Here is a 22,956-nt window from a genome sequence, read left to right on the forward strand (position 1 = left end):
GAGTTATAATTCACATCATATAATTCACCCATTTAAAGTATACAAATCAATGATTTTTAGTATATTTGCCGAGTTGTGCAACCATCTCCACTAATAAATTTAGAACATTTCACCATCCCCAGAAGAAATCCAGCCAAACTACACTCCAAATCATTATCCTTTCAGCCCTGTAAGCTACTAATCCATTTTCCATGTCTATAGATCTGCCTATTCTGGACATTTCATAGAAACAGAATAATCAAATATGTGGTCCTTTGTGACTAACTTCTTTCATTTAGCATAATGTCTTTAAGATTCATTTATTGTAGTTATAGCACACATTAGTACATCATTCCTTTTCATTGCCAAATAATATATAATATTTTTAAAGAAATAAAAATGTGCTTCTTTCCATTACATGGGATATAAACTGAGAGAACAACAAAATGTTGCTCTGAGAGAGTTTCCCAGGCCTGGTGGGAGGTCTAGATTGCAGTTACTGTAAGTGCTATTTTAAATATTGAGCAGTTCTCTGTGAAGTATTACTTATGGCTTTTGTTAATTTAGCAACAGTTCAGAGTAGCCTTAATAGCTCTCCTGAAATCCTGTCGGAATCTTTCTAGAGAAGCAATGCTCTGGGTGATAAATGTCAGTGATTCAGGCCAGGGACGGGTCAGCGGGCCACAGGCAGCATTCAGGAGCTGGACTAGAGCTATGCATCAGACAGGTATGTTCCAGGCTCTTTCTGGGCCTTCTGCCTTCTGAACAACCTTGCTCTTGCCAAGCACCTTGTATAAGTTATCTAATCCATGTGTCAGTGTCAGGACAGAAACTTCTGCTACTAATACATGAAAAGGAGCATTCATGTATGCAAATACATATTTATATATGTATCAGCGTTGTGAGACAGGAAGACACAATAAATGGGTGCTCATCTTGTCTCTAAGAGCTTAGTGTCTAGACAGGAAGATGAGGCATAGCCAGCCCTAGGTAACCTGAGTACAAGGCTGAATGGGACGCATGCCACTTTAAATATTAGGAACTATTCCATCTGTTCAGAAAACAGCAGAGAACAAAATAACAAATGCCCATGTTCTTACTACCTAGCTTTGTTTAATTTTGGCGTTTTTGTCATATCTGTTTTAGTTTTTTTTTTTTTTTAATAGAACATCTTAGATATTCAGCAGTGAAAAGGAAGGACCTATTAATAACATACAACAGCTTACATCAGTCTCCAGGGAATTATGCTGAGTGAATAAAGTGAGTCCCAAAAGGTTATATATTATATAATTCACATATAGATACTGTGTGGTTTATATAGATTCTTTTCTTTAATGAAATTTTATTTATTTATTTTGGCCACACTGCACAGCTTGTGGGATTTCAGTTCCCCCAGTAACGCTGAAGAAACTGAAGTTGAACGGTTTTATGAAGACCTACAAGACCTTTCAGAACTAACACCCAAAAAAGATGTCCTTTTCATTATAGGGGACTGGAATGCAAAAGTAGGAAGTCAGGAAACACCTAGAGTAACAGGCAAATTTGGCCTTGGAATATGGAATGAAGCAGGGCAAAGACTAATAGAGTTTTGCTAAGAAAATGCACTGGTCATAGCAAACACCCTTTTCAACAACACAAGAGAAGACTCTACACATGGACATCACCAGATGGTCAACACCAAAATCAGATTGATTATATTCTTTGTAGCCAAATATGGAGAAGCTCTATACAGTCAACAAAAATAAGACCAGGAGCTGACTGTGGCTCAGATCATGAACTCCTTATTACCAAATTCAGACTCAAATTGAAGAAAGTAGAGAAAACCGCTAGACCATTCAGGTATGACCTAAATCAAATTCCTTATGATTATACAGTGGAAGTGAGAAACAGATTTAAGGGTCTAGATCTGATAGACAGAGTGCCTGATGAACTATGGAATGAGGTTCGTGACATTGTACAGGAGACAGGGATCAAGACCATCCCCAAGGAAAAGATGCAAAAAAGCAAAATGGCTGTCTGGAGAGGCCTTCCAGATAGCTGTGAAAAGAAAAGAGGCGAAAAGCCAAGGGGAAAAGGAAAGATATAAGCATCTGAATGCAGAGTTCCAAAGAATAGCAAGAAGAGATAAGAAAGCCTTCTTCAGTGATCAATGCAAAGAAATAGAGGAAAACAACAGAATGGGAAAGACTAGAGATCTCTTCAAGAAAATCAGAGATACCAAGGGAACATTTCATGCAAAGATGGGCTCGATAAAGGATGGAAATGGTATGGACCTAACAGAAGCAGAAGATATTAAGAAGAGGTGGCAAGAATACACAGAAGAACTGTACAAAAAAGATCTTCATGACCCAGATAATCATGACGATGTGATCACTAATCTAGAGCCAGACATCTTGGAATGTGAAGTTAAGTGGGCCTTAGAAAGCCTCACTACGAACAAAGCTAGTAGAGGTGATGGAATTCCAGTTGAGCTATTTCAAATCCTGAAAGATGAGGCTGTGAAAGTGCTGCACTCAATATGCCAGTAAATTTGGAAAACTCAGCAGTGGCCACAGGACTGGAAAAGGTCAGTTTTCATTCCAATCCCCAAGAAAGGCAATGCCAAAGAATGCTCAAACTACTGCACAACTGCACTCATCTCACATGCTAGTGAAGTAATGCTCAAAATTCTCCAAGCCAGGCTTCAGCAATACGTGAACCGTAAATTCCCTGATGTTCAAGCTGGATTTAGAAAAGGCAGAGGAACCAGAGATCAAATTGCCAACATCTGCTGGATCATTGAAAAAGCAAGAGAGTTCCAGAAAACATCTATTTCTGCTTTATTGACTATGCCAAAGCCTTTGACTGTGTGGATCACAATAAACTGTGGAAAATTCTGAAAGAGATGGGAATACCAGACCACCTGACCTGCCTCTTGAGAAATCTGTATGCAGGTCAGGAAGCGATAGTTAGAACTGGACATGGAACAACAGACTGGTTCCAAATAGAAAAAGGAGTACGTCAAGGCTATATATTGTCACCCTGCTTATTTAACTTAAATGCAGAGTACCTCATGGGAAACACTGGACTGGAAGAAACACAAGCTGCAATCAAGATTGCTGGGAGAAATATCAATAACCTCAGATATGCAGATGACACCACCCTTATGGCAGAAAGTGAAGAGGAACTAAAAAGCCTCTTGATGAAAGTGAAAGAGGAGAGCGAAAAAGTTGACTTAAAGCTCAACATTCAGAAAACGAAGATCATGGCATCCGGTCCCATCACTTCATGGGAAATAGATGGGGAAACAGTAGAAACAGTGTCAGACTTTATTTTTGGGGCTCCGAAATCACTGCAGATGGTGATTGCAGCCATGAAATTAAAAGACGCTTACTCCTCAGAAGGAAAGTGATGACCAACCTAGATAGTATATTCAGAAGCAGAGACATTACTTTGCCGACTAAGGTCCGTCTAGTCAAGGCTGTGGTTTATCCAGTGGTCATGTATGGATGTGAGAGTTGGACTGTGAAGAAGGCTGAGGGCCGAAGAATTGATGCTTTTGAACTGTGGTGTTGGAGAAGACTCTTGAGAGTCCCTTGGACTGCAAGGAGATCCAACCAGTCTATTCTGAAGGAAATCAGCCCTGGGATTTCTTTGGAAGGAATGATGCTGAAGCTGAAGCTCCAGTACTTTGGCCACCTCATGCGAGGAGTTGACTCATTGGAAAGGACTCTGATGCTGGGAGGGACTGGGGGCAGGAGGAGAAGGGGACGACAGAGGATGAGATGGCTGGATGGCATCACGGACTCGATGGACGTGAGTCTGAGTGAACTCCGGGAGTTGGTGATGGACAGGGAGGCCTGGCGTGCTGCGATTCATGGGGTTGCAAAGAGTCGGACATGACTGAGTGACTGAACTGGAACTGGAACTGGACCCAGGGATTAAACTCCTACCAGGCAGTGAAAGCACCAGTTCCTAGTGGTTACTAGATCACCAGGGAACTCCTTACATACATTCTTTATTTTTTGTTTATTTAAAAATTTTATTTATTTTAATTGGAGGATAATTACTTTACAATATTGTGATAATTTTGCTATACATCAACATTGCATACATTCTTGAACTGATGAGAGTACAGAAATGGAGAACAGATTCTTATTTGCTGGGTATTAAGGATGAGATGAGGCTGCAACCAAGTGGCTAAAAAGGCAACATGAAGGAAGGATCCTTAAGAAGGAACTGTTCTGCATCTTGGCTATATTGGTGTCACAATGTACTGTAGTTTTCCCTGATGATGTCATTGGTGAAGTTGGTTTAAGGTACATAGAACCTCTGCATTATTTCTTACAACTGTGTGTGAATCTCTGATTATCTCAAAATTAAAACTTTAACTTAAAAAGCCCCTCAGATACTATTAAGTCCTCTTTGATACTCTTCCCAATTCTATTGCTCTAGCTCCCTTTCCAGAGGTTACTTTTATCCTGTGTTGATGGAAATAAATCAGTCAACAAAATATAATAGGAATAATAAGTTTTATTTGAGCCAAACTGAGGACTTCACCCTAGGAGACAGCCCCTCAGATAACTCCGAGGAACTGCTGCAGAGAAGCATGGTTTGCAGCACAGTTTTACATTATTATGTCAGAATAAAGAACATCAAAGAGATCAGGAATATACTGTTTCAAGGTAACAGAAAAAAACAGATCAGGGGCTTCCCTGGTGGCTCAGTGGTAAGGAATCCAACTGCCAGTGCAGGAGACACAGGTTTGATCCCTGATCCGGGAAGATCCCACATGCTGCAGAGCAACTAAGCCTGTGCGCTGTAACTACTGAGCTTGTGCTTTAGAGCCTGGGTACCGCAACTAGTGAGGCCCACGTGCCCCAGGGCCCGTGCTCTGCAACAAGACAAGCTACTGCAGTGAGAGGCCAGAGCACTACATCTAGAGAGTAGCCCCCACTTGCCACAGCTAGAGAAATGCCCCTGCAGTGAAGACCCGGCACAGTAAGAAATAAATAAGTTATTAAAGAAAACAGTCCAGCAGATCAGCATGTTCACAGTAAGTCAGTATGACCTCAGGGGAGGGAGTCTTATCATCGAAGGCATACCGACATTGGTATTCCAGAAAAGGAGACATTTAGTCCTTAACATAGACATTCTTTCCTTGTGGTCACTGTGCCATTTTCTTTAATAATTAAAGCAGATATGACAGTGTATGTCTGATAAGTCACAAACAGCCCATTTTAGGTAGCAGAAAATCAAGTTAAATCATGTATAAGCCAGAGTGAGTTCCCTATACCTCAATATGTGAAAATTTCCTCAATTACCTGGTTCTATTGCTAATTACCGGAGAGGGCAATGACACCCCACTCCAGTACTCTTGCCTGGAAAATCCCATGGGTGGAGGAGCCTGGTGGGCTGCAAGTCCATGGGGTCGCGAAGAGTTGGACACGGCTGAGTGACTTCACTTTCACTTTTCACTTTCATGCATTGGAGAAGGAAATGGCAACCCACTCCAGTACTCTTGCCTGGAGAATCCCAGGAACAGGGGAGCCTGGTTGGCTTCCATCTATGGGATTGCACAGAGTCGGACACAACTGAAGCGACTTAGCAGCAGCAACAGCATTGCTAATTACATCTACAAAATATTTAATACCTATGCTACATGTATTTGTCCCTAAACAAAATCTAGCATTATTTCACATATTTTAAACTTCTAAAAACTTTTTAATTTTTTTTTCCTTTTACATTTTAAACTGTTAAGAAATAGTATCATACTGGCTTCCCAGGTAAAGAGGGTGAAGAATCTGCCCACAGTGCAGGAGACCCAGGTTAGATTCCTGGGTCAGGAAGGTCCCCTGGAAAAGAGAATGGCAATCTACTCCAGTATTCTTTTTTTTTTTTTTTTACTTCAATATTCTTGCCTGGGAAATCTCATATACAGAGGAGTGCCAGGCTATAGTCCATAGGGTTGCAAAGAGTCAGACATGACTGAGCAACTAACACATACACTGTATATCCTTCTGGGACTTGCTTATATATATATTTTTCCTGTTTACAACATCTATGAGGATATCCATGTTGATACATGAATCTATAGTTTTTTTTAAACTGTTCAGAATTCTATTATATGATTATACCACAAGTTATTTATTCACTTGCATTGAGACACTTATGTTTTTTCTGATTTTTTGTTATTTCATCAGTACTGCAGTGAACATTCCCATCTATATTTCTTGTGTGTATATGGAGAAGTTTCTCAGAGGTGGAGCTATATCCAGGAGTAGCACTCCTTGGCCTGATAGTGTGTGAATTTTCAACTTTTCTAAATATTGCCAAGTTGCTCTTTAGGGTGGTTGCAACAATTTTTATCATCATATCAGTATATGAGATTTCCCATTCATACAGTGTCATACCAACGTTTTATTTTCATATTTTGCTGATCTCTTCAACATGGAATGGTATCTCATTATGTTTCTGTTTGCTTGATTTTTTTTTTTTTTGGCTGCACTGCATGGCTTGTGGGATCTTAGTTCCCTAACCAAGGATTGAACCCAGGCCCTCAGCAGTGGAAGCTCAGAGTCCTAGCTGCTGAACCCCCAGGGAATTCCTAGTTAGTTCTTAAATATATTTAGATAAAGCTTTATCATTTTCTCCATAAAGATTTTATACACCTATTATTATTTTTTTAAATTGTATGTGTGGCTTTTGAGATCTCAGTTCTCCAACCGAGGACTGAATTCAGGCCATGTTAGTGAAAACCTGGAATCCTAAGCACTAGGACGTCAGGGAATTCCCCATCTTTTGTTAAATTAAGATATTTAGGAAGGAATAAATAACACGTTATTATTGAATCTTTTTATTCTTATTGTGCTATTTTTCCTTAAATGAACTCTTGAAAATTGTTGTTGGTTTGCACAGAAATAGAATTTATTTTGGAATATTGATCTCCAGCAAAATTGAGAAATTCTCACTTTTTCTTACATTTAATTATTCAGTTTAGTTCAGTTCAGTTGCTCAGTCGTGTCTGACTCTTTGCAACCCCGTGGACTGCAGCATGCCAGGCTTCCCTGTCTATCACCAACTCCCAGAGCTTACTCAAACTCATGTCCATTGAGTCAGAGATGGCATCCAACAACTATCTCATCCTCTGTCATCCCCTTCTCCTCCTGCCTTCAATCTTTCCCAGCATTAGGGTCTTTTCCAGTGAGTCAGTTCTTTGCATCAGGTGGCCAAAGTATTGGAGTTTCAACTTCAGCATCAGTCCTTCCAATGAATATTCAGGGCTGAACTCCTTTAGGATGGACTGGTTGGATCTCCTTGCAGTCCAAGGGACTCTCAAGAGTCTTTTCCAACACCACAGTTCAAAAGCATCAATTCTTCAGCGCTCAGCTTTCTTTATAGTCCAACTCTCATATCCATACATGATTACTGGAAAAACCATAGCTTTGACTAGACGGACCTTTGTTGGCAAAGTAACGTCTCTGCTTTTAATTTTTAATTAATTATTTTTTTTCGTCTCTGCTTTTTAATACGCTGCCTAGGTTGGTCATAACTTTCCTTCTTCTGTTAGGTGCATACCACTCTGTCCTTCATTATTTAATTTTTAGTTCACTTCACAGCATTGTGTGTGTGTGTGATGTCGTTTCCTACTATAGCAGCTCTTGCAAACCCAGCGATCTAACCCACATCACTTTTGTCTCCTGCATTGGCAGACGGATTCCTTTCCACTAGCATCACCTGGGAAGCCCCTTCAAAGCTATGAAAGCATATAATTTAAAGAGATGGATAGTTCTACATTTGTGATGAGAAGGAAAAACAGATAATTCTGTTGTACAGTATTTGTTATAAAAAGCACCCTGTCCTCTTCTCTTCTCCAGGCACTACCAGGCAGTTCCTTCTGCTGATTTTAGCTGATTGCACACATCTGCTATTCCTTCTTGAGCAGCACAATTTAGGCATTGTTCTTTGATTTCCACTATGGAGGATTAGGTGTTAGCTCTTTTTGACGCCTTCTCCCACACCCTGTCCTCTCAGTACATAATATGAATTAGATCACTTGCATTATTACCTGTGTAGAATCTATTTATAGTTGAATCAGGTAGTGACGCATAATTACTTTTACCTTTTCTACACAATCTTGTTATAAAAATTGTTATAACAATTTTTTTTGTTTGTTGGTTTATTTCTTAGTTTCACATGTATTGTCTGTGTAATTGCCTAAATAAGGACCCTATTCTCTGCTGTTTCAGTAAATTTGTCCTCAAGACATTCTAGTATCTAGCCCAGACTGCTGTCTGTCACCAACAGTCAAACTTAGGATTTCCTTTTATCTATCTTGGGAATTTCCTTGGCCTCTCACATATCAGGTTACCAGTTTCCTGTATCTAGTGTCTTTTTGTGTGTGATTTATTTCTTTATTTTGGTCAAACAGTTTCCTGACAAGGAAACTATAAGGTAAATTCTCCAGGTCTTCAGGATTCTGAAATTTCCTCCTAGTGTGTTTAGATTTGATTTTTTAAAAAAACTTATCCTGCTTGGGACTTGTACTTCCTAGATCTAAGCAATAATATCTTTTATAAATTCTGGACAGTTATTAGTCTCATTTCTTCATATATTGCCTCTTCTCACTCTCTTTATTCTTGTCCTCTGGAACACAGAGTTGGTACATGACCTTATTTCAGTATCCAGATTCCTTAATTCTCTTTCGTATTTTGCATGATTTTCACTTTCTTTTTAGCAGTCTGTATAATTTCTTCATATCTATCTGCTCCTTTCCTATTTCTCTTTCCTAAATATTTAAAGTGTCCATTTAGTTTTTAATTTCAAAGACTAAATTTTTAACATCTGTAAGTTCTGCTTGGTGCTTTAAAAAATCGTACAGGTCTTTATTTTTTGTATGTCTTTTCTTCTCCTGCTTGTTTTATAGTTTCTGTCCAACAGTTTGATTGTCTGATGTTCTGGGGATCTAATCCTGCTCTTGCTGTCTCTGATGATGCTCATTACACTGGAGTTCTTATAATTTTGGATTTTAAGCTCATCTTCAGGACAGGGTTATCTCTTGGAGTACCATGTAGCCTAGATTAAGAATGTGTCCTCCTGGAGACATTTTATTTTTTCTGTGGATATTAATACTAGCATTAGTTCAAGACTGCTTTTTTGTTGTGGCATATTTCTCAGCATTGAGTTCCTTGGAACACATGTGTAGTATACATTTGAACCTGCGATCCAGTGAAAGCAGGCCTGTTACGAGTTTTCAGAAAGGACTTTTCCTTTATTCAGGACCCAAATCAAGATGAAGAAACATCTTTGTCATTTTCTGTGTAGGTAGGGGGGCATTTCTTTTCTACTCCCCCATTTCTCTAGCGTGCTTGAGGAAAGGAGCTTGTTTCCTGATTCTCCGTGGGCACTAATGCCCAAGTCTCTGAATCAGTGAGCTGGGCAGTGCTCTCTTCTTTGCCCACCCTGTCCACTTTGACTACAGCAGCATCAGCTTAGTTGTTCCTGCTCTGGTTTTCCATTCCCTCTGGTTGGGGATCCCTACTGATTTCCTTTACTTTCTTGTAATACTTGCCATCCAGGGAAAAGGAAGTTTGTTAAAGCTGATCTTGCATTTCTAGGTGTTTTGTAGTAGGGAGATTTTTCTTGTCCATAGTATTGCCATTTGTACTTTTTAAACTTAGAGATGGAAGAGAAAAGAACATCTGGCTGGGAGGATCAGGAAAGGCCTTAGAGATGGATGCAAGAGCCTAGAGGCATGGGAGGGGTCACAGCAGGTGCAAAAGCACAGAGGCAGGAAATGACTATGCAGGAATGGAGAAAAGCACGTGACTTTCTTTCGCTGGAGTGTCAGGGAAGAGGAAAAATGAGCCCAGAGGCAGAGGATACCAGATCACAAGCTTTGTTTCAGGAAGTTTAAACTGGAAGCATATCCAAGATGAATGGGTGTGGGTGGCAGCAGGTGGGAGAGGGGCTTGGATTTGAAAAAATGATTCTGGAGGCTGTAGAAATAGTCAAGGTGATAGGTAGTGTGGCCTGAATGGGGTAGTGGCAGGTGAAAATGAGGGAACCGTTGGGAGAAAGAGGGTGAGAGAGAGTCAGTGAACCAGATAAAGAAATCTGGGTTGAGAGCTGGGGGTGGGGAAAGGAAGAAAAAGCCAAGTAAGCACATTGTCTGAATCCTGGGAGATGAATTAAAAATGTCAACAATTATCTGAGCTGCGTTCTACCTTTTAAGATTTGTTCAGATACTAGTAAATAGTTCATTTTGACTCTGTAGGCAGCTAAAGATGTTTTTAGGCCACTCGGTGAATAGTTGTCTCTGGACTAAAGGCAGCATGTGCCAGTAGAGCTCCCAGAAGTGAATCTGGATGTGTCTGTCTTTCCAGAACCTGCTGACATGACGAGTCATGGGGACGATGCGCTGTCCTCTAGAACTGGTGCTCCAGGTGGGGATGACCGACTCTCTGAGGACAGATCCCTGCTCCAGCAGAGGCTGGCCGTCAGGGAGCTCCTCGACACCGAGGTCTCCTACTTGCACGTGCTCCAGCTCTGTGCCTCTGACATTAGGAGCCGCCTGCAGCAGGTACCTGGGTGGGGCCACACTCGGCCTGTCTTTAGAAAGGCAGACATGGGTCCCGGCTTCTGAGACCTCACATCTGTTCCTGGGGCAGGCTTGATGGAGGGGAAAGTGGTGAATGTAAAGTCATGGTACTTCTACTACTGGCCCTGCAACCTTCAGCAAGGCTTTTGACACCTTGGAGCCTTAGTATAAAAAGTGTTAGTTGCTCAGTCTTAGTATATTCTTCTGCTAAATGAGCAGAGAAGAATCACCTCAGAGAATTAAATGAGCTAATGGATAAGATAGCCCTTTATTAAGTTTAGAACAGATTGTTTTAAGTGACCTATTTGTAATTGTCTCATTTAGAGGGTGGTAAGTGAAAGTGGAAAGTGAAAAAGCTTAAAGCTTAAAGCTCAACATTCGGACACGACTGAGCGACTGAACTGAACTGAACATGAAAAAGTAATCATTACATGGGTTTCTAGTTTAGTATTCATTTTTTACATCTTTTTTTGCCCCAGTTTCAAAAATAACACAGGCTCTCTTTCTAAAGTTTCAACCATCCTCTAGCATGTAAGGTCCATAAGGGAAAAGGCTGTTTATTAATAGTTCAGTGTATTCCAGTTCTTGACATATAAATAATGGACTCCAATTAGTATTTATTGAATAAATGAAATAAGCAGATAATGTAGATGAAAATCCTCCCTTATTTTACCCTCCGAAATTGGGATTTTTCCTCTGGAGGCATTAAACAAACAAATATAGATTGTTACTTATTTTAGCAAAAATAAAGCAGACTCTAGATATTTTTCTACAGTTAGCTTCTCCCACTTGATTGCGCATCCAGGGCTTCTGTCTTTATATATATTCTATATAGGGCTTCCCTGGCAGCTCAGCAGTAAAGAATCTGCCTGCAGTGCAGGAGACACAGGAGATGTGGGTTCAGTCCCTGGGTTAGGAAGATCCCCTGGAGGAGGGCATGGCAACCCACTCCAGTATTCCTGTCTAAAAAATCCTATGGACAAAAGAGCCTGGCAGGATACAGTCCATAGAGTTGCAAAGAATCGGACATGACTGAAGCAGCTGAGCACAGTCAACATATGTAAATATCCTGCATCCTTTTAACAATGGTGTAGTTTAGTTCATAGGGGCTGGAGTTCAGAATATATCTAAAGGTAATAGTGGTAGGTGCCAAGTGTGTCAGAGCTGGAAAGAAGTCCAACTTCCCACATTTATATGGCAGCTGGGGAAATGAGAGAAGAAAAATTATAGTTGGCAGCAGACCTAGGATAACGCAGTTCAGCTTTCCTTTCATGCTGAGTACTCCATCTCTTCCTCTCATCTCTTAGAGTAATAAAAATACCTAACTTATAAAATTTCAAAGTCTTTTCAAACATTCCTCTGGAACGGTCTTCCCAAGAGAGACGGAACTCCGATGGTGTGACTATTCTGGACTACTGTCCGAAACCTACCAAAAAATCACTTTTACGGAACTCCTGACCGACCTTCCATGGAGTCTTTGTTCCTTTTAGCTGCCGCAGGGAGATCTGGATGTCCTGTTCTCAAACATTGATGACATCATCAAGGTGAACAGCAGACTGCTTCATGATCTGCAGGAGACAGCCTCCAGGGAAGAGGAACAAGTGCAGCTGATCGGTGAGCAAAAAACCAGGCAGTTGGCAGCCTGAGATTCCTGTGGAATTGTTCTAGGCATGTGGTCATTGCTGTACATTCCCCAGCATTCCAGGGAGATGCAGCTCAATGAGAGGCTGTTTTGGGAGTCCCTGAAATACAGCATGTCAGAGCTGGCAGAACTCTCAAATGATATCCAGCCCAACCCCATCACTATAGATGAAGAGACTGAGGCCTCAAGACAAAGAGGACCTACTGATGGACACATAATTAGTTAGTGGTGTGGCTGAGACTCTATCCCAGGGTTTTTTCACAGTCATTCACTCAGTAGGTGCTTAGTGATCACCTGCAGTGTGCCATTAACTGTTTTCAGATCAGTTTAGTTCAGTCACTCAGTCGTTTCCGACTCTTTGCGACCCCATGAATTGCAGCACGCCAGGCCTCCCTGTCCATCACCAACTCCCAGAGTTCACTCAGACTCAAGTCCATGGAGTTGGTGATGCCATCCAGCCATCTCATCCTCGGTCGTCCCCTTCTCCTCCTGCCCCCAGTCCCTCCCAGAATCAGAGTCTTTTCCAATGAGTCAACTCTTTGCATGAGGTGGCCAAAGTACTGGAGTTTCAGCTTCAGCATCAGTCTTTCCAAAGAACACCCAGGACTGATCTCCTTTAGAATGGACTGGTTGGATCTTCTTGCAGTCCAAGGGACTCTCAAGAGTCTTCTCCAACACCACAGTTCAAAAGTATCAATTCTTCGGCACTCAGCTTTTTTCACAGTCCAACTCTCACATCCATACATGACTACTGGAAAAGCCATAGCCTTGACTAGACGGACCTTTGTTGGCAAAATAATGTCTCTGCTTTTGAATATGCTATCTAGGTTGGTCATAACTTTCCTTCCAAGGAGTAAGCGTCTTTTAATTTCATGGCTGCAGTCACCATCTGCAGTGATTTTGGAGCCCCCCAGAATAAAGTCTGATACTGTTTCCCCATCTATTTCCCATGAAGTGATGGGACCAGATGCCATGATCTTCGTTTTCTGAATGTTGAGCTTTAAGCCAACTTTTTCACTCTCCTCTTTCACTTTCATCAAGAGGCTTTTTAGTTCCTCTTCACTTTCTGTCATAAGGGTGGTGTCATCTGCATATCTGATATTTCTCCCAACAATCTTGATTCCAGCTTGTGTTTCTTCCAGCCCAGCATTTCTCATTATGTACTCTGCATATAAGTTAAACAAACAGGGTGACAGTATACAGCCTTGATGTACTCCTTTTCCTATTTGGAACCAGTCTGTTGTTCCATGTCCAGTTCTAACTGTTGCTTCCAGACCTGCATATAGGTTTCTCAAGAGGCAGGTCAGGTGGTTTGGTATTCCCATCTCTTTCAGAATTTTCCACAGTTTATTGTGATCCACACAGTCAAAGGCTTTGGCCTGCCCCCAATTCCCCTTTCCACCTACATTTATTAATTCTTATTCTATAAGCAAGAAATGTCCCTTCCATTCATTTTTTAAAAGTTATTTTTAGTTGTCAAATTTTTAGGTATAGTTGATTTATAGTGTTATATGTTTTAATTATACAGCATAGTGATTCACAATTTTTATTATTTATTTATTGTATTTATGGCTGTGTTTGATCATCATTGCTTTACGCAGGCCTTCTCCAGTTGAGGTGATTGGTGGCTACTGTCTAGTTATGCTCAGGCTTCTCATTGCAGTGGTTTCTTTTATTGTAGAGCATGGGCTCTAGACGTGTGGGCTTCAGTAGTTGTGGCACTGGTTCATAATTTTTAAAGGTTATAGTATAGATTTTTAAGTATAAACTCATGGATATTTGGTTTATTCCATGAATCAGAATCCAGTACTATTATTATTCATTTTCTTGCTCAAATTTTATCAGCTTTGGCCATAGGAGCTCTTTCAAGTTGACACCTGTGTCCTTTCAATGTCGTTGCTTGACATTGTCCTGGGATGTCATTGCTTCTAGGCCCTCTTAGCTGATATTTAGGAAATATATGTATATAAACCAACACATGCATGTACACATATCTACATTTCTTTCTATATCTATCCATCTATGTTGTTGTTTAGTTGCCAAGTCATGTCCAAATTTTTGCGACTCCATAGACTATAGCCTGCCAGGCTCCTCTGTCCATGGGATTTCCCAGGCAAGAATACTGGAGTGTGTTGCCATTTCCTTCCTTCTCCAGGGGATCTTCCCGACTCAGGGATCACACCCGCACCTCCTGCAATGGCAGTTGGATTCTTTACCACTGAGCCACCAGGGAAGCTCATCTATATTTATATATTTAAAATACATAAAACCATGAGTTCCTACTAAGACCTCCAATTCCAGTCCAGTATCTCAGGGTTCATTCTGATCTTTCAGCTTTTCTTATTTGCAGCATCTTTCTGTGACAGGTAGAAATGGTTGCCATTATCTACAGTGTATTTACTTATTTGTTCGAAGTTAGTAGTCACTTAGAGTGGTTTTTTTTTTTTTTGGTTATGTTATATTTTAATCAAAAATTCTAGCCTGTACCTTTGTGAAAAATACTTATGTTAATTTTTTCATACACCCTTCAGTGTGATTATGTTATTCATTTGTAATAGAATTAGGTTCATTCCTTATTGCTTGTATTTTATTTGGGGTTCTCCTTCCACATCCTGGTTGGCCTTAGCTGTATATTTATTTTGGGAGTATGTAAAATATTACCATGGTTCCAAGATCAGAGCTGTATAAGAAGGTATATTCAGTAAAGCATTGTTCCCCTCTCATCCCTACTGTCCTATCCCATTCCCTGTTCTTTCCATCCCATTCTGTCTCCCCAGTAAGTAACTAATCTCATAAGTTTCTGGGTTTTTTTTTTTTTTGATGTAGAATGTCACAACTTGGCATGTCATTCGTGTGCAGGGGACGGCCAGTCTTTCTTGTATTGTTGTAACTTTAGGGTAAGTGCTATTGAAATTGAGCATGAGCGTGATCCTTTTAAAACAAAAACTAGATCATTGTCACCCCTGCTCAAAACCTAGTTGCTTCCTGCCACCATTAGAATAAAGCCTGAACACCTTACTACACCATATTTACTTACTTCAAGGCCCTACATAATCTGGCTTCAGTTTTCTGTTTATTTTCTCTACTTTGTGCCCTTGCTCACTGTGTTCCAGCCATACCTGCCTTCTTGTGTCATCTGCATGTCCAAGCATTCACTTGCCTGAAGGCCTTTGTGTTTATCCTTCCGTAAGCCTGGCACTGCTCTTCCCTCAGACTTTCTCAGGGATGGATGGATTCTTTTGCACTATGATGAACATCCGCATCTTTATGGAGGTCTTTCCTAAATAGATCTCCTGTGTGTATGTGCTTAGTTGCTTAGTCATGTCTGACTCTTTGCGACTTCATGGACTGTAGCCTGCCAGTCTCCTCTATCCCATGGAATTTTCCAGGCAAGAATAAACTGGAGTGGGTTGCCATTTCCTACTCCAAGGGATCTTCCCAACCCAGGGATCGAACCCATGTCTCTTGTGTGTCCTGCATTGGCAGGCAGATTCTTGACCACAGTGACACCTCTAACTCTTTATCTGGCTTTGTTTAAATCTGTGGTACTCATCACTACCTGGCATCAGTTTAGTTCAGTTGCTCAGTCGTGTCCGACTCTTTGCGACCCCATGAACCGCAGCACACCAGGCCTCCCTGTCCATCACCAACTCCCAGAGTTTACCCAAACTCATGTCCATTGAGTCGGTGATGCCGTCCAACCATCTCATTCTCAGTCATCCCCTTCTCCTCCTGCCCGCAATCTTTCCCAGCATCAGGGTCTTTTCAAATGAGTCAGCTCTGCACATCAGGTGGCCAAAGTATTGGCGTTTCAGCTTCAACATCAGTCCTTCCAATGAACACCCAGGATGGATCTCCTTTAGGATAGACTGGTTGGATCGCCTTGCATATGTAATATATAAATAAATATATTATTGTCTGTCTTCCCCATGAGAATATCAGCCCCATGAGGCAGGGTCATTATTTCATTCAAAGAACTTAGAAGAGTGCCTCATACACAGTCAGCACAAAAGTAGTTGGTAAGTTTTTGAGAAATGAAGTTTGTATCAGGTGCTTTATATACATTTTTAAAATTAATCATTCCAGTGAACACTTGGAGGTGAGTACTATCTGTATTCCCATCTATAGATGAAAATATGGAGGGTCAGAGGGATCAGATACTCACCCTAGACTGTACTACTGGGAAAGGGTTGGCTGGAGATCTGGCTTTACTTCTCTCTGACTTCAAAGCCCACATTTGTGACTATCCATGCTGTGCTGTAGAATGTCTTTGTAAACAGGGTTTGGAATTGTACTTACCATACATGGTAATTATAAAGGTATAACATGAATGTGTTTTGTAAACTATAAAGCATCGTCCAAATGTGACAATTATCAGTATTATTACTGTAATTATAGATACTGTTTATCATTGTGTCACTTAATCCTACAGCAGCCTTTTGAAAGTGAGATGAAAACATGGGAGCTGAGGAAGATGAGGTGACTTGCCCAAGGTTACAATGCTGGTTAAGCCAGGCAGTCTTACGTCAGAGCTAAAGTGCTTAGCTGTGTCGCTCACAGCCTCCCTGTTCTAAGCAAGAGGACATGCAGAAACGCTTTTGAGAACTTGTTGCTTTTTCACTGTCAGGTAACACATTCCTGGAATTCCAAGAGGAGTTGGAGCAAGTCTATAAGGTGTACTGTGCCAGCTACGAACAGGCCTTGCTGCTGGTAGAGACCTACCGGAAGGAGCCAGAGCTGCAGCGGGAGATCCAGGGCATCATTGAGGCAGTGCTGTGAGTAGAATGATCCCTACGGATGCTGGGGTCAGGGGCTGTTAAAGTCTCACCCTAGCTTGGGGCTGCTCACACTGTTTCAGGAGTGTCCTAGTCAGGCTAGGCTAGGCTATGTTGCAGAGACAAACAACGCCCAACTCTTTTAGTGGTTTCAGCCAATGAGGTTTCCACCTTCCTTATGCTCCAATATGGGTTAACTTGGGGCTCTACCCAGTGTCATGCTCACTCTGGAATTCAAGCTGACACCAGCCACTGTCTGGAACATGGCCGGTGACTTGGCAAGGAACAAAGAACTCTGGAGGGTCTCACACTGGTTACTAAATGTTCCAGGCCAGAAGTCACATCCATTGCTTCTCATAATTCAGAGTACAGAACTAATCACCTGACTTCATCCAGTACCAGGAGGCCAGGGCATGCCTTCCAGCCATGTGTTCAGAGGTGGAAAAACAGAAACATTTGGTGAACATCACTTGTGCGCACCACAGGGAGGGCAGTGAGATGGTAGGAACCATGTGCTGTAAGCAGCAGTGGCAGGAAGCAGGCTTGCACCACCTGAGGAGACTTCTCTACAGATGCCTGGAGTCCTGCCCCACAGAAAAGGATCAGAACTGCCTTGGGAGGCCTCGCAGCCCAGAGCTGGCACCAGTGAGTGGGAGCTCGGGGTAGAGATACGTAGAGAATAAATTTTTTAAATTAAAATTTTGAACAGGTAGCACTTAACACAGTTTAAAAGCTTTAAAACATCTGAATTTAAACAGTGAAAGTGAAAGATCTCCCCCACCCTGTCCCTTCATCCATCCAACTGTTGCAACTACCTGCAAAGTCAAGGTAACCACTTTTAAATTCCTTGTGGATCTTTGTAGAGTTCCTGTATACCTATACAAGTAAATCTAAATATACTCTTATTTTCCCATCTTCTTATAAAAGTTTATAATTTTTTTCACTTATATCTTGGAGGTCTTTCCGATTCAATACATATACGTATGACCCTTTGGATGGCTATGTATTTTTCTACCATGTGGTTGTTCCACAGTTTATTTAACTGCTCTCTATTGATGGATATTGGTTTGTTTCTATTCTTTGTAGCATTATAGATAAAGCTATGTGATTATTCACGAACATATGTTATTTTACTAAGGTGCAAATAAAAGTAGCTATAAGTTAAATTTCCAGATGTGAAATTGCTAGATTAAAGGAAGTATATGTTAATAATTTTGATACTATTGCAAAATTTCTCACTGTAAAGGTAATACCAGTTGATATTCCCATGAACAAATGTAAGGGTGTTTCCCCTCAGCCTCACCAGCAGAGTACATTGTGAAACTTCAGAGTTTTTACCACTGAGATAGGTGAAAAATGGCATCTCAATGTTTCATTTTGTATTTATCTTCTTATGAGTAAAGTGCATCATCATATATTTAAAAAGACTTACATTAGGACTTCCTTGGCGGTCTGGTGGTTAAGACTTCGTGTTCCCAGTGCATAGGGCACAGGTTCAATCCCTGGTTGGAGAATTAAGATGCTGCATGGTCAAAAAAAAAAAAAAAAGCTTATATCTTCCCCAAGCTTACCAAGTGAAGACAGATGAAGGCCATCTTCTGGAAATCAGAATAGTGTAGGAGGAACAGAGGTTATCATTGTTATTTCATCTTACTTAGGCATTTCCTGTTTACACCCAAGAGAGTATAGATTTTGGTCTTTAAAGCTAGCAATATCTCATGTGGAGCCACCTGCTACCTCTCTTTCTTCTCTCCCTTATCATATCCTTAACCCCTGTGCCCCCTGAAGCCTTCTTTTGAAGTAGCCATGTCCTAGCCCCTCCCAGCCTTCAAAAAAGCCTACTTTCATTTTCTTTGATTCCTTTGATCCCTTCATGGATCTTACAAACTTAGGCTTTTGTAAGGGTCACTAAATACATTTCTACAGAAGTGAGGCAAGCAACAGAAATGAGGGAAGCAGGATGCCAGCTGTGAGACAAAAGGGAGTAATGGAGACTGTGGCAAATCAGAGCCAGCAGTCCCTGTATAGCGTGCAGCTGCAGCCCAGCCTCAGCTGATCACTGTTATATCAAGTAGCTTTTGCTATAGCATATCACCCCAAATATAGTGGTTTAAAATAGAAATCATTTGCAAAATTTGTTTAAAGCAAATATTTCTCAAGGTCACATTTGTGCATGTTAGCCATTTAGCTGGACTCAGTAAATGATTTTTCTAGTCCTGGCTGAACTCCCTCACATGTCTGTGATCAACCATAGGTCAGTTTTGCTGATGTTGGCTAGACTTTCCTATGAACGTGGGACACACGAGCTGACTCAGCTCTGCCTTTTGAGATCTTGGCTTAGAACTGGCATACTGTGCCAGGCTTGGGAGGTGGAAAAATAGTCCCCACTTCTTGGTGGGAGAAGCTTCAAGGTCATATTCAAAGGGTATAGATACAGAGAGTAAAGTAATTGCAGCCATTTTTTGGTAAACCACCTACCTCAGTTGCTGTGTAGAAATATGATTCCACTGTGGCCAGATCCTCTGATCTTTCAAGAGAAACCAGAAGCTTTGATGTAAGTCTCCGCAGTGTTAAATATTGGCATCTAGTTCAGACATGTTGGAAGCACTGTGTGGGGGGCCCTAGTTGGCACAGAGGCTGCTCTTTGTCACATCTTCTGCACTCCGGTCTTTCCCAACTGGGCCAGACATTTCTCATGGGCTTTGGCGCCAGGCAGCCTGGCAATGAATTGAGCTCTCTGCTCTTTATTCACCTTGGCAGGAGCCATTTAGTGTCTCAGAACCTAGTTTCCCTATATGTAGAGTGGGAGTAAAAGCAACAGCTCATGGGGATGTAGACTCACTGCATACAGGTAATACTCAGTAATTCCCTAGTAATACCATAGCTATGGTGGTTATCTTGGTTAGGAAGGGATTATGCTTCCCTGAGACCACACTGTGGTTCTCTGCTCCTTCAGTCCCAGTGCTCCCTTTTTATAACAAATTTATTTATTTTTAATACTTTTTATTTATTTTATTTTTATTTTTATTTTTACTTTATTTTACTTTACAATACTGTATAGGTTTTGCTATACATTGACATGAATCCAGCACGGGTGTATATGCTTTCCCAAACATGAACCCCCCTCCCACCTCCCTCCCCATAACATCTCTCTGGGTCATCACCATGTACCAGCCCCAAGCATGCTGTATCCTGCGTCAGACATAGACTGGCGATTTGATTCTTACATGATAGTATACATGTTACAATGCCATTCTCCCAAATCATCCCACCCTCTCCTTCTCCCTCAGAGTCCAAAAGTCCGTTATACACATCTGTGTCTCTTTTGCTGTCTTGCATACAAGGTCGTCATTGCCATCTTTCTAAATTCCATATATATGTGTTAGTATACTGTATTGATGTTTTCCTTTCTGGCTTACTTCACTCTGTATAATCGGCTCCAGTTTCATCCATCTCATCAGAACTGATTCAAATGAATTCTTTTTAATGGCTGAGTAATACTCCATTGTGTATATGTACCACAGCTTTCTTATCCATTCATCTGCTGATGGACATCTAGGTTGTTTCCATGTCCTGGCTATTATAAACAGTGCTGCGATGAACATTGGGGTACATGTGTCTCTTTCAATTTTGGTTTCCTCGGTGTGTATGCCCAGCGGTGGGATTGCTGGGTCATAAGGTAGTTCTATTTGCAATTTTTTAAGGAATCTCCACACTGTTCTCCAAAGTGGCTGTACTAGTTTGCATTCCCGCCAACAGTGTAGGAGGGTTCCCCTTTCTCCACAACCTCTCCAGCATTTATTGCTTGCAGATTTTTGGATCGCAGACATTCTGACTGGTGTGAAGTGGTACCTCATTGTGGTTTTGATTTGCATTTCTCTAATAATGAGTGATGTTGAGCATCTTTTCATGTGTTTGTTAGCCATCCATATGTCTTCTTTGGAGAAATGTCTATTTAGTTCTTTGGCCCATTTTTTGATTGGGTCATTTATTTTTCTGGAATTGAGCTGCATAAGTTGCTTGTATATTTTTGAGATTAGTTGTTTGTCAGTTGCTTCATTTGCTATTATTTTCTCCCATTCAGAAGGCTGTCTTTTCACCTTGCTTATATTTTCCTTTGTTGTTATAACAAATTTATTATCCTGAGTTACATTCTGAAAAAAATTCTCCTGCCCATATACATAATTGAAAAAAATAAACATAATGGCTTAGCTATAATTAAAAGAGAAATAAAAGGAAAATAACTTTTAATAATGTAATATGTATTACATATGTAATATATAATATGTATAATGTGATGTATGCAAATTGCTTGGGCACCACTACACTAGCAATCACATGGTTAAAAGTGAAAAAGAATCAGAAGCCATTCTGTACACAGAGTACAGAAAACCAAAAGAGCAGATAATATGTGTACCCTGGAATGACACAAACTTGACTTCCTTGTGTATGGTAAGAGAAAGAAGGAAACAACATAATTGAAGTAGGGATAATATTATATACTGGGAGGCAGAGAAAATGAGGAATGATATTCTTACAGATGGCCTGTGTCGTATTTACAAAAGGTAGTACCATAGTAATTCCCAGTGTGAAGATATGTGACTGGAAGTCCAGATGTCACAAAAATATCTCAGTTCTTGAAATTGTAGTCCATTTCAAGGCATTCATTCAGTCTCTGAATGTTGAGAGGGGCATATGAAGCGTAGAACAATTCTCCATAATGCAAGACTGTCCTTGAAGGATATTCTGCTTCCCTGGGACCCTGTCCACTAAATGCCTGCAGCACCCCAGAGCCTGCAGTTTTAAGATTGCCCTCAATGAAATCCTCTGGTCTAATGTTGCAGCAGGAAGGACATCCTTTCAGTCATCCCAATTTTACTCTGTGTATTTCCAGGAAGACAGAAAATAGACTTCCTACGGGAAAGTATAGACATTGGATGGTGGGTGGATGGATGGATGGGTAGATAGAATGAATTTTAAGGGGCTCCTACTATGTATGCTGCTCTAGAACTATTAATCACCTCCCTCCTGAAACAGTCATCCCGGCTTTCTGTGCTAATGATCATGGGGCTCTTTCTGGAACCTGGCTGACTAGGATCATACCAGCTGGATATCCAGAGATGATAAATGGCACTATTTTAATAGATCTTTGTGATTCCAAAATATATGCTGCCTCCCACTTTTTATTTGGGTGGGTGAGTTGGTGAGGTGTTTAGTTTATCCTAGCTCTTAAGGCCGGAGAAGGCAATTGCACCCCGCTCCAGTACTCTTGCCTGGAAAATCCCATGGACAGAGGAGGCCGGTGGGCTGCCATCTGTGGGGTCGCACAGAGTCGGACACGACTGAAGTGACCTAGCAGCAGCAGCAGCAGCAGCTCTTAAGGCAGCGCTTCCCACCTGGTGGCCAGTGGAATCAGAGGCTTGTCCTTGCAGCCACAGGAAGCTTTGCTTTAGGGAGACCAGTCTAATGGTACAGCTTTCAGGGAGGAGGAGAGGTAGATCAGTCTAACACAAAGCACCCGGAGTTCCACAACAACTTAGGCAGAGTGTTGGGAGAAGACACATAATCTGTTTTCCTTTATTGGCGGTTTTTTGTTTAAGTATGAAAGTAACATACTTATTGAAAAAAGGAAATTTCGAACAATACACAGATTATGTTAAGTAAAAAGTATAAGTCCATTCCCCCTTGGTTTCCTGTTTCCCATGCCTCCCCCTAGTAGTTAACATGTTCATCCAAATTTGATTCTGTGTATTTACAGACAGGTAAGAAATAGACTTTCCATGGGAAAATCTAGATGTTGGATGGATAGATAGATAAATAGAATGAATGAATTAATGAATTTTTAAGAGACTCCTGCTCTACATTCTGGAGGAGGCAATGGCACCCCACTGCAGCACTCTTGCCTGGAAAATCCCATGGATGGTGGAGCCTGTTAGGCTGCAGTCCATGGGGTCGCTAAGAGTCAGACACAACTGAGCGAC

The 22,956-nt window shown here is 41.1% G+C and overlaps 1 protein-coding gene across 1 annotated transcript in view; it reads left to right on the plus strand.

Moving 5' to 3' along the window:
- The window catches only part of ARHGEF37 (Rho guanine nucleotide exchange factor 37), a 55,314-nt gene that overhangs the window by 8,453 nt on the left and 23,905 nt on the right, over positions 1 to 22,956 (plus strand). The window contains exons 2-4 of the mRNA XM_004008962.4: positions 10,344 to 10,540; positions 12,049 to 12,172; positions 16,828 to 16,975. Coding sequence (XP_004009011.3) covers positions 10,355 to 10,540; positions 12,049 to 12,172; positions 16,828 to 16,975 — 458 coding nt within the window. The 5' untranslated portion in view covers positions 10,344 to 10,354. The remainder of the gene's footprint in view (positions 1 to 10,343; positions 10,541 to 12,048; positions 12,173 to 16,827; positions 16,976 to 22,956) is intronic.

This window comes from Ovis aries, chromosome 5 (assembly GCF_016772045.2).
Source record: "Ovis aries strain OAR_USU_Benz2616 breed Rambouillet chromosome 5, ARS-UI_Ramb_v3.0, whole genome shotgun sequence".
Lineage (NCBI taxonomy): Eukaryota > Metazoa > Chordata > Mammalia > Artiodactyla > Bovidae > Ovis > Ovis aries.